The sequence below is a fragment of the Topomyia yanbarensis genome, chromosome 2 (genome assembly GCF_030247195.1).
Source record: "Topomyia yanbarensis strain Yona2022 chromosome 2, ASM3024719v1, whole genome shotgun sequence".
In the NCBI taxonomy this organism is placed as follows: Eukaryota; Metazoa; Arthropoda; class Insecta; order Diptera; family Culicidae; genus Topomyia; species Topomyia yanbarensis.
Window position 1 is genome coordinate 62,763,193 of NC_080671.1, and position 12,717 is coordinate 62,775,909.

At 40.9% G+C, this 12,717-nt stretch overlaps 1 protein-coding gene across 1 annotated transcript; it reads left to right on the top strand.

The window, feature by feature from the left end:
- Positions 1-835: 835 nt before the first annotated feature.
- Positions 836-5,041, top strand: LOC131679509 (uncharacterized). Its single transcript, XM_058960245.1, has one exon. It carries the CDS (start codon positions 836-838, stop codon positions 5,039-5,041), a length of 4,206 nt encoding a protein of 1,401 aa, XP_058816228.1.
- The last annotated feature ends 7,676 nt before the right edge of the window (positions 5,042-12,717 follow it).

The following is a 12,717-nucleotide window of genomic DNA, read 5'->3' on the forward strand; positions in this document are numbered from 1 at the left end:
TCTAAAATTGCCGTCGATTTCTCTGCCAGAATTCTCAGGAGACTACCAGGACTGGCGTGTGTTTTTTGACACATTCCATGCGCTCATTCACACAAACCCTGACCTTCCCGACATTCAAAAGTTTCACTATCTGAGGGCATCGGTGAAGGGTGAAGCAGCTCAGCTAATCGAGTCGGTTGATATTAGTGCTGCAGACTATGCATCCACTTGGGATATGCTAGTAAACCGATATTCAAACGAATATCTAATGAAAAAAAGACGTTTACAAGCGTTATTCGATATTCCTCGAATGGAATGTGAAACCGCAACTTCGCTCCACAAGATCGTCGACGTTTTCGAAAGGCATGTGAAAGGGCTGAATCAAATGGGGGAGCCAACTGATCAATGGAGCACCATTTTGGAACATTTGCTGTGTACACGTTTACATGATGACACGCTTAAGGCTTGGGAGGATCACGCATCTATTCTGAGGCAACCTACTTATAAAAATCTCGTCGAGTTTCTGCATCGAAGAAATCGTGTATTGGAATCCATCTCAGTAAACCACCAGTTTATCGCATCGCAACCAGTTGTATGTTCACATGTGTCCACTTCAAAATTCGCCGCTCGAAATAATCCGCCAAGCTACGCTTCAAACAATGTTCTGAAATGTCATGCCTGCGAGCAGCGACACCCGCTGTTGAAATGTTTCAAGTTTTCTAAAATGTCCCCTGTCGACCGGTTGAACGTTATCAACTCCAAACGTTTATGCTTGAACTGCTTTCGTGCAACCCATTTCGTCCGTGATTGTCCGTCCCAAGAAAGCTGCAGAGTATGTGGTAAACGACACCACACTATGATTCATCCTGGTTATGATGAGAGTCAACCTCGATCCACGTACACTGATTCAAGATCAGCCAGAACACCAACACATGCTTCTGTGAACGTAACCCAGTATGAAGAAGACCAGGCTGAAACTGTTATATCCGCTACGACCACTGTCAGTCAACCGGACGCGTTATGCTGTGTGTCTTTAAGAGCGAGAGAGAAGAACGTATGTATGCCTACCGCAGTGGTATCGGTGGTCGATTGTTATGGAAAGGAACACTTTGCACGCGCAATTTTGGACAGCGCATCACAGGCTAATCTGATGACGGAAAGAATGGCTCAACTACTCAGGTTAAGACGGAGCAAAGTAAACCTGCTCGTGAATGGAGTTGGGGGACATCCAAAACTGGCAACAGAGTCTGTCACAACACAGATCCGTTCCAGAAGGAAACAATTCACAACTAACATTGACTTTATTATTCTCGAGAAAATTACCCCGAAACTGCCGGCGCAAACCTTTTCCATTGAAAATTGGAAGATTCCCGACGACGTCCTTTTGGCTGACCCTGAATTCAACCGTAGCAGTGAGGTTGATTTGCTGATCAGCAATGAGCACTTCTTCACATTTTTCACATCCTCCGCCAGAATTGAGTTGTCCAAATCATTACCATTTCTTGTTGACAGTGTTTTTGGGTGGCTCGTGTCCGGTGCCCTAAACGTCGAGCCAGCAGTGAGCAATGCCATCTCTTGCAATATTACGACGGTCTCATTGAATTCGCTTCACGAAAACCTGGAAAAATTCTGGAAAATAGAAGAGTTACCTATCAGATCGGATCGATCGCCCCATGAGAAAAAATGTGAGGAGTTTTATATCAAAACTGTTTCGAGAATGCCCGATGGACGATACATAGTCCGCCTTCCACGTCACACAAACTTTGAGACTATGATAGGCGAGACAGAAGCGATTGCTAGAAGACGATTCGAACTGCTGGAAAGACGACTAGAAAAATCTCCGGAGCTAAAGGGCGAATACCATCGTTTTATGTCGGAATATCTTGCTTTGGGCCATATGCGACCTGTTCAAAACAAAGATTCTGCTCCAATAGCATGTTACCTCCCACATCACCCTGTCGTCAAGGACTCGAGTACAACCACCAAGGTCCGCGTTGTGTTTGATGCATCAGTGAAGACAAACTCGGGGTTTAGCTTAAATGATGCACTGCTTGTAGGCCCTGTCGTACAAGATGACCTTCTCTCGATTATATTGCGCTTTCGAACCTACCCTGTCGCCCTCGTCGCGGATATAGAGAAAATGTACCGCCAGGTTATGATGCACCCCGAGGATACCCCTACGCAACGAATTCTTTGGCGTTTCAGTCCTGATCAGCCTGTGCAGATTTATGAGCTATTAACCGTTACGTACGGAATGGCCCCCTCTTCATTTTTAGCCACACGTACACTTCAACAGCTTTCCAGTGATGAAGGTAACGCTTACCCCAGGGGCGGGCCGGCATTGCGAAAAGGTTTTTATGTTGATGATTTTATTGGAGGCGCATCAACCATACAAGAAGCGATACACATGCGAGACGAGCTCATTGAGTTACTGGCGAAAGGAGGATTCCCCCTGCGAAAATGGTCATCAAATAAGCTACAAGTACTAGAAGATTTAGCCACCGATCAGACTGCCGTGCGAGATTCACATCGTTTTGATGCTGACGAAACAGTGAAAACTTTAGGAGTATGTTGGGAACCAGAAAAGGATACGCTGCGCTTTGATACTGAAATGCAATTGGGAACTGGAAAGCCAACAAAACGGTCGATACTTTCCACCATTTCTCGATTGTTTGATCCACTCGGCTTAGTTTCACCTGTTGTTATCCGTGGTAAAATGATTATTCAACAATTATGGTCACTTCCTTGCGGATGGGATGATAAAATTCCTGAAACTGTAGAGAAAAATTGGATGAAATATGTTCAGCAGCTCCAAGAGTTGTTTCAGTTTCGCATAGACCGCTATGCCTTACTACCAGACGCAAGTATACAGTTGCATATATTTTCCGATGCCTCAGAGAAGGCCTACGGTTGCTGCATTTACGCACGGTCCATCAATGCAACTGGCAACATTCGTGTGGAGCTACTCGCCTCAAAATCCCGCGTTGCCCCTTTGAAAAGGGTGACGCTTCCTCGCCTTGAGTTATGCGCAGCAGATTTAGCTGCCAAGCTTTACAGTTGTGTACGTCAAGCCCTCAACATCGATGTGTTTGGAACATACTTCTGGTCCGATTCCATGGTTACCCTTCAGTGGCTTAGAGCACCGCCAAACACATGGAAAACTTTCGTCGCCAATCGAGTTTCGGAAATACAGACAACGACGCAGGGAGCACAATGGAACCACGTAGCTGGCAAAGAAAATCCTGCAGATTTGATTTCGAGGGGAATGGATGTGAGAGAGTTCATAACCAGTATACTGTGGAAACACGGATCAGATTGGCTATCTGTACCAGAGGATCGATGGCCAAAGTCTCAAATTCCAGATTATCCCGAACATGGATCCGAGCGCAGAAGGCATCATATGGTAGCAGTTGTCAGGTCACACCCAGCACACCATCCCTTTTTTGAACTGTGTTCCAGCTACAGTCGTTTGGTTCACATTATCGCATATTGCCTCAAGTTCGTGCACAATGTCAGATCTAAAGCACGCACACAACCAGGTCCCATAGTTAGTCTCCCACCCAGCCACATACTAACCGTAAAGCAAACAGCAGCCGCAAATGCTCTCCTCGTACGACTGGCCCAGGCAGATGCCTTTAAAGAAGAGATTCGCGATTTAAAATCCGGCAAACCCCTTTCCAAACATTCAAACATACGCTCACTATGCCCATTCCTAGACTCAGAAGGTACCATCCGAGTGGGAGGGAGGCTACGTTTATCGGAACAGCCATACATTTCCAAGCATCCAGCCCTCCTACCGAACTTCCATCCCTATGCTCTCATGATTGCCAAGGCCTATCACCTAATGTTAGTTCACGGTGGGGGTCGGGCCACGCTTGCTACGATAAGGCAAACCTACTGGCCCGTCAACGGAAGGAGATTAGTCCGGAGTGTGTTACGAAACTGCTTACGTTGTGTTCGAGCCAGTCCTGTTCCAGCAGCTCAACAGATGGGGCAACTACCAGCTCATCGTGTCACCGCTAGCAGACCATTTACCATTACCGGCGTCGACTTTGCGGGTCCAGTGTACCTGAAACCTCCATACAAACGTGCAGCCGCGATTAAGGCGTACATCTGCATATTTATTTGTTTTTGTACAAAGGCCGTCCATATCGAGCTGGTCGGCGATCTATCGACTCAAATGTTTCTTTGTGCACTTCGTCGGTTCATCGCCCGTCGCGGTCGGCCAAGTGACATATACTCCGACAACGGTAAAAACTTTGAAGGAGCAAAAAATGAACTCGATGAGATACGACGAATGCTTTGGGACAAGCGAAGTGTAATCGAACAAACCTGTACGAGGGAATCCATTACCTGGCACATGAATCCACCAAAAGCTCCCCACTTCGGTGGTCTGTGGGAGGCGGCGGTAAAGGTGGCCAAGAAGCAGATGTATCGACAACTGGGAAATACTCGACTCAATTTCGAGGATATGACGACGCTACTTTCACAAATTGAAGCCAGCATGAATTCACGTCCGCTGGTCCCTATGACGGAAGATCCAAGCGATCTATCATGCTTAACGCCTGCGCATTTCCTAATAGGAGCAAGTCTTCATGTTCTACCAGAGCCCGATATACGGCATATAGCTCTAAGGAGATTAGATCACTACCAGCACCTGCAACAATTGAATCAACAGTTTTGGCATCATTGGAGAACGGAATACTTACAAGAACTACAGCGCACCACGAAAATGTGTAACCCGAACACCGATTTTCTACCCGGAAAGATGGTTGTAATTGTCGACGAACATCAAATTCCAGTTAAGTGGCCGCTTGCAAGAATCGTCGCGTTGCATCCAGGAGAAGATTCCCTCAGCCGTGTTGTGTCGCTCAGAACCAGCAGAGGTATCGTCAGGCGTCCAATAACAAAAATATGCCTGCTTCCAGTCGAAAATGCCGAGCAGTCGACGGAGGAAGGACAGTCAACCCACAACCAGTCCATCGAAGAAGAAGAGACAGCAAGAACCATGGAGGAACCAACCTCAGAAGATAATTTTATTGTAGCACGTGGAATGATGTAAACACAACTTTGTAGTTTTAGAATGATTTTTTTATATGAACTGTCATTGAATTGTAAATCATAGTGTTAGTGATAGTGCGGTGGTAGCAGTCATAGCAAAAGGGAAATTATTATTATAGCAATCAGTGCATAGTTCACTTATGGAATAAGGTAGCCTGTAGAAATAATTTTGAAATATTGTATTTCAAGGTGGGGTGGATGTTTGAATTCGTTTATTTTATAGCATGGGTGCCGAACCCTCAAAGGGAAAATTATAATTTTCGCATACATGCATACAAACTAATAAGACGGTAGCCAACGAATGCTGTACTGAAAGGGAAGTTAGTAGTTTGAAATATATCGCCATCGTGAACGGATCGTTTGATTGAAATATAACCAGTTATTCGAGCTAGAATTGTTTCAATAAAGTGTAGTAGTGCGGATTCCCCGACTTATTTGAATTGATTTCCGGATCCCTGTGCGCCTGATCATTTCGTGCAATTATTCCGGCAATCTCTGGTAGCCGCTATTTAGATTCGTTCGATTGACTTTTACTTACCGACTCGTCGCATGACGAACCTGGAAATCGCCAGACCTAAGAAACCAACACAACAGGGTCCAACACTGTCTAAAAACATATAAATTGTTAACCTATATTGTCAATTTCGGCAGATAATTCAAAAAAACTGCAAAAAACGACATTTTTACGCATTCAAACATTTATATCTTGGAAACTAAACATCAGAATCAAAAACAAATTAATAGCGTTCATACTGTTTTTTAGTTCTTTCATTTAAAATTGGTTTGGATTCCATCGGTTCAGCCATTGCTGAGAAACACGAATGAGAATTTGTCCGTTACATACACACACACACACACAGACACACACACACACACACACACACACACACACACACACACACACACACACACAGACAGACATTGTCCCAAATCGTCGAGCTGAGTCGATTGGTATATAAGACTCGGCCCTCCGGGCCTCGGAAAAAATCTTGAAAGTTTGAGCGAATTCTATACATTTCTTTTATAAGAAATGTAAAAATTTGGGAAAATCGAGTAATTAATGTTATATACATGGTAAATAAATTGAATCATAGCATTTAAGTATAAGACTGCTCTGGTACGGCTCTTAATGTACGGAGAACGGACAATTACAATGCCTGTGTTCTGAGCTAGAAGCTGTTCATCAATGAGAAGATCAAAGAATTGATTTTTATACACTAAACACCTTTATTGCAATATTGGTAAGATGTTAAACTTTCTCTACGAGTCCAAATTCAACATCTTTGATTCAAATGGCTGTTGTTTTGAGTGGAGAAATTCGAACTCAGACCTGGACGTAATAGTAACAGCAGCTAAGCGCAGGGACAGTGGTGTTATTGTATGGGGTATTATATGTCCAATAGAAGTGCTAGAAATTTGGTCTTCATTGATGGAATGATGGATCAGAATGTGTATTTTAATACGAATATCTTAAAATAAATTTTAAAGCAAAGCTTCCGTAAAATGGTACTTTTACTAAAAAGTGGTGGATATTGGAAATTCGATCAGGAGAAGAACCTAAAGCATAAGGCGCGCAAAAAACGTTTAGAGTTAATTTATAATTGTTTAAATGTTATGGATTCTCCACTGCGGACCCCGTTTATTAACTGATTAGAAAAATAAATGGGAGTATTTGGATGAAACTATCCGAATTATAATGAGAATGAGCTTAGAAACTACTATTTAGAAGAATGGGATAAAATTTAAGTTGAATGCACACAAAAACTAGTCGTCAGCATTCCAATATGATTGAAAACTGTAATTACAAACAAAAGGTACCATATTGAATATTTATTATAGAAATTTCAATTGATTTTTGAAAAAATATGTGTACTGTACGAATATGAGATTGCGCTTATATTTGACTATTTTTAGAATTATGATTTTTTTTTTGAAAAAATGAGCATTTGTAGTACAAAGATAATTATTGTATCTTCCGTATGCTGTCTAGTAAATTATTTCTACATAAATAAAATGTCTCGTAAACTAATTTTTTACTTGTAAAATGCATATAAGTATTCGCATAGCGGTGTACGAAAATGAGATTGTGTCACTGTAACTAAATCACAAACAATCGGAGTTGTAACTTAGGCACCAACGAATGCTGGAACAACAGAACCTACGCACAGCTTGCCCGGTCATTGTGATGAGCATACTACTGCCCAATCAACTGTCAGCACCACCGACAAGACAATAAAGTAAATACACGATATACGATTGTGACCAATTGTGGTCGCACAAACAACTCAAAATAGGTAATCTTGAAAGCCCACACAACATGGGTAGCTAGGACAGCATGGACGAAAACGATAAGCACACATAAAGTGGACTCGATGCAACGGCAGCAGACAATGCTGCCAATGGATGTCCATAAAAAAAAACTTCGTAATCAACGATTAACATCGCCTGGATGCTGAACAGGTACTATCATTCTACATAACAGGGAGTGTGGAATGTCGCGCTCAAAGTGATATTACTTACACCAACCTTCTCGCCGGTTTTCATATAACCATCGATAAAATGAAGAAAATTTGGAATCAACGGTAGGTTCCGCAGCTATTACGATCCTAGCTCTAAGATTGAGAGATAATGGTTGTCATTGAAAATTGCCTGGTACTGCGCAAGGAAGCTACTTGGAACAGGTGCTGTTTCTGCTTTCCTTCAATGACGTGTATTTATTTCTGAAAGCTCCTCACCGGTCATGCATAGACGATCTCAAAATGTTTAAAGGCTACGCGATCATGGATTATTGCAATAGATCCACTAGGCGGCGCTAGTGAGAATGTACAATTTTTCAAATTCGGTATGTCGTGATCATGATAATCTAGAAGTGTGGTGTCTCCGGTAATATTCATCAGCTGGTCGAGTGCTGTTTTGGTTTTCATCTACTAAAATAGTTGAAAATGTCGTGTAAAAACATTTCTTGGGTCTTGTTCAGTTTCTATGAGTCTGCTAGCATTACCGATTTTGCCAAACTTATTGGGATTTTTTGTAGGATTTTCTTGAATTTCGTAGGATTTCTTTGAGGTTCTAAAACTATCAAATATATTTAAAATTTGTAAGATTTACTTAAAATTCATAAACATTCCGTGTAGCTTTCCTTGAATTTTCGATTATCTTGATGTAGAAGGAGTTGTTTTGTGAATATTTTATTCGTGTAATAGTAGGGGAAAGTGGTCGGTTCCTGGCACTGGTCGGTTGTTGACACCCCTACGTAACTTTTGACAGAAAGCAGACATAAACATTCTGATAAATATTATTTGCGTGTTATATTAACACGATCTTGATTGCTAAAGCAAATAGACTTGAATGTTTTGTTCTACAACCAATATATTTATTCAGCAAGTGAAACTCTACTTAAAACACAGCAAAGAAAAATCATGTAACTTTACGTCTTGCCAGATACACATAAAAGGAGCGTCCCAATTCACGTAAATTTACATTTTATTACATGCTAAAATGTGAGATGTTCGGATTTTTCTAGGTCATTCAGTCTGAGTTTTACATCAAAAGAGTCACAATATTCAATTTTACATATCATAGCATATAAAATCCTGTTATCGGACAGAAAAATACGTCGCTGCGTTGTTTACGTCAAATGTAATTTTATTTTTTTCGAAGAGTGAAAGTTTTGCCTTTCTCATATAGAAAGATTATGCAATCACTCTAAAAATCGTCAATCTAATCCCGGCCAAAATGTTTTTTGACCTATAAAGGCATAGATAGGAGTATGCAATGAGGGGTTGTTACTTTAAAATTAAAACTAGTTTAAAATTTCTTAACAAGTTGAAAATTTTCGGCAGCGTCCGGACCTCCCGGATCTTCCTTCATGATCCGCCGCTGGTTTCGAGCGAGGTTTCAGTGTCGACACATAGTATCTCAAGATCTTGGCTATCGATTCATTGTATGTATGTGCAAATCGTACTGAATATGTAATATACATTTCCTACATTGTATTGAACATAACCAGCCATGGAATCGTAGTTTGGACAAATGAGAAAGGCACAATTGCACCAATAGGTGGATTAAAACAGGTTTTTTTTTATGATTTGCTCTGTGTTATAGAAAGAATAAAATGGATCGAAAAAGTATGCGCATTGAATATTTACAATTTGAATTTATTCAATTTTGTGATTCAACATTGAATAGCACTGAAATGTACGCCACAATTTTTTGCCTTTCTCATATAGAAAGGTTATGCAATCACTCTGAAAAACGTCAACCTAATCCCGGCCCGGAGGGCCGAGTGTCATATCCCATTCGACTCAGTTCGTCGAGATCGGAAAAAGTCTGTATGTGTGTGTATGTGTGTATGTGTGTGTATGTATGTGCGTATGTGTCAAATAATGTCACTCATTTTTCTCAGAGATGGCTGGACCGATTTGCCCAAACTTAGTCTCAAATGAAAGGTGCAACCTTCCCATCAGCTGCTATTGAATTTTGGATCGATCGGAATTCTGGTTTCGGAATTACGGGTTTCAGAGTGCGGCCACACAGAAATTTCTCATATAAACTATAGGAAAAATTAAAAATAGAATTTTTATTTTTGATGCTAAATGTCTTCAAGGTGCATAAAACGTTGAGCTTTGATGCAAACTCGAAAAAAAATTGACTACGTTTCATTTTTTTGGACTTTGGCACATTTTTGCCTTTCTCATAGAGAAAGGTTATTCAATCACTCTGAAAAACGTCAACATAATCCCGGCCATTTTTTTTTTTTGACTCGCATAAGGTTTCTGGATTTTAACAGGGGCGTAGTTGATGGTTTACGGAGAGGGGTTATACCCCCCCCCCTCTACTGTTCATTCCCCTCCCTTAAAAATCTTCTTAAATCACCCCTCAGACCACCACCCCATCCAGCCCTCATACCCCTCCGCTTCAACCCCATCATCTTTAAACCACCACTATATCACAAAGCATACCAATTTAAGCTGGGGAGTCGTTCGTTCATGGGACTTTCGCCCTCCTCACATACCCACCTCCGCTTGACAAAATGAGTTAGCAAGCAGATAACATTGATCTAATGCTGATTAGGCTAATGAAGTACGATATTTTTTTGTTTCAAGTGTTTCACCGTCAACACGTAGCTCATCAAGTTCGTGGCTGGCAAGCCATTGTGTATAAGTGCAAAGTGTACTAAGAATGTAATGTACATTTCCACAATTATGTTGAACATAAAAAGCCTCCGTGCCATAGTTTAGAGAAATAAGAAAGGCACAATTGCACCGCTAGGTGGATTAAAACAGGTTTTTTTTTATCAGTTTTCAAAAATGTTACTAAAATTGGTTGTCAGCACCCAAACTTGGTCGGTTGCAGACACCTCATTTTTTGTGGCAAATGCAAAGTTCTCAATAACCTAATTAAGATGGATATATTTGGAACGGGTTTACGAATAGATACCATAGATCGATCTTTGGAACCATTCTGAAAAGCACGAATGCGACTTCCGGTTTAGTGTTTTACATTTACATGAAGAAAGCCCACCTAGTCGTGTTTTCACCGCTAGGTAGCACTGTATATGTATGTGTGGCTTAAAAATAAATTAAAGGGTTCTATTCAAGACACGGATACATCGTATATGCAACCTGTCTGGCGAACCCGAGCAAACGAAAAGCCCATAATACCCCCATGATCATGGGGTTTGACATGGGTGTTTGAAATGGGTTCAACCCATGAAAACACCATCACCATGGTCCGGTGGATCCCATAGAAAATACCATATGTTGGTATATTTATGGGTTACTGAGACCATTTTATGGTGTCTTGATGGTTGTGAATTTTGGGACGGACCATGTTGAGGGTCTTTTCAAGGGGCTATGTGGTGTTTGAACCCATGAGTATTTGCTCAGGAATACCATGAGCGAATTTAGAGTTTGAAGATTATTATTAATTTCCAGATTATTTGAAATATTTATACAGATTGATTTTCTGTTATGATTTATTACAAAATTTATGTTGAGTGGATTAATAACTCTACAGTTTTGATATAATTTCGATTTCTTTTAAATTTTGGGTGAAGGAATATAACTGATCATTAACAAGCGCAAAGGTAAATCAAATTTAATAGAAGAACTTAACTAATTCAATTTTTTTGTCATCATGTCTACGTCCTTATAAGAACTTGTTTGTCTTGAAATTCGGGTCGAGTATTTTATGAAACGATTTAAACCTTGCTAGCACGGCTCATACACACTGTATAAACCAGGTATCTGCTACGCCGCCATGATTTCTATACCAACATCTAAAACGTCGCGTTAGGGTCGATCCACAATAAACAGAATCCATTTCATTCAACATAATTTTGTGATACACGAGTTCGTTTAATTTGTTGGTGAATCATGGTATTCACCGACATGTCCAAAACAACACTTTTCATCAATTGGCGGTGCAATATTTTAACTTTTTAACAAACTTCTAATGATTGAGGTATGCCGTGCCGTGTCTGAATAGTGAAGCTCGAGCTCCGAGCAAAACGAGCAGAACTATTTGAACTGTCAGTGGGGCCCAGAATTTGTGTGCCCACTGAGATGTTAACTTATGTCAGTTCAATACAAATGGGATAGGGGTGCCATATACGTGGTATAAACCAGCAATTCGGCATCTCGCAATGACATGTTGGGCCTACGAATAGTGCGTCTTTCCAGCACGAATCAACCGACGTTCCCCTTTCACAGCTCACGTCATGTGAGAGATGGAAGTACAATCTCGGCATCTCGTTAACTCTCTTTAGTTCTCCTTACCGATTGCCAACATTATTATTTTCTCACACGAAGTTCACAGAGAACAAAACGCAACGATATAAAATTTAGTAGAATTGACGCATCGGTCGGAGAAATTTCGGTCGAATTTTAGCCAATTTCAAAAAATAACAATGCTTTAAAAATGCAGAATACTGAAATTTCTTGGTCAATTTCGTTGCGGTGTTTAAATGTTTTTTTCTCTGGAAAATTTGTGAAGTCGGTTGATGCTAGAGGTTTGAAGGCGATGGGCGGAATATTTTTCTGGGAGACAGTAAGTTGAGATAGGTTTATTAAGCAGATTATTTATTGGCGAACACAACCCGCATCTTTTCGGATGGCGAACAGCATTCGTCATCGAAATTTTCTTGCATCTCGTTCAAAATAATTCACATTAAATTCCTTCGGATAATATCGTATGTGCTTTCGGATCAAAGAATTTTCTCTAAGTGTCTCGAAAGTTCGCCCAGATACTTTTAGATTTGTGGTAGTTTTTCTAAAGAAAGCAATTGATTTTACTGGTGACAAGTATTTCATGAAACTAATTCGCGCCTAAATGCCCGTCCACAAAGTTAAGATTGGCGGTGTTGTTACCGATTCGAGTGTTTCATGTGTGAATCTACTGAAGCACACGATTGGCTGTTTTAAAGACCTCTCGCTTCGGTGAGCGAAGGTTTTATAATGGCAACAGAATAAGACGGGGCAAAATAGTATGTTCCTGTAAACTTGTATTGGGTGACCATTAGTGGGAATACTTTGCCTCTTTACGTCTTGTTCGACTGTTTCTATTGTGGGGAGAGTCCACATCATCTATTGATCTGCTCGCGTACAGAAAGCGCCCGGATAATTTGAAGCGTTACTTTGAATGAAGCTTTATGCACGCCTTTTCAGAAATATTTAA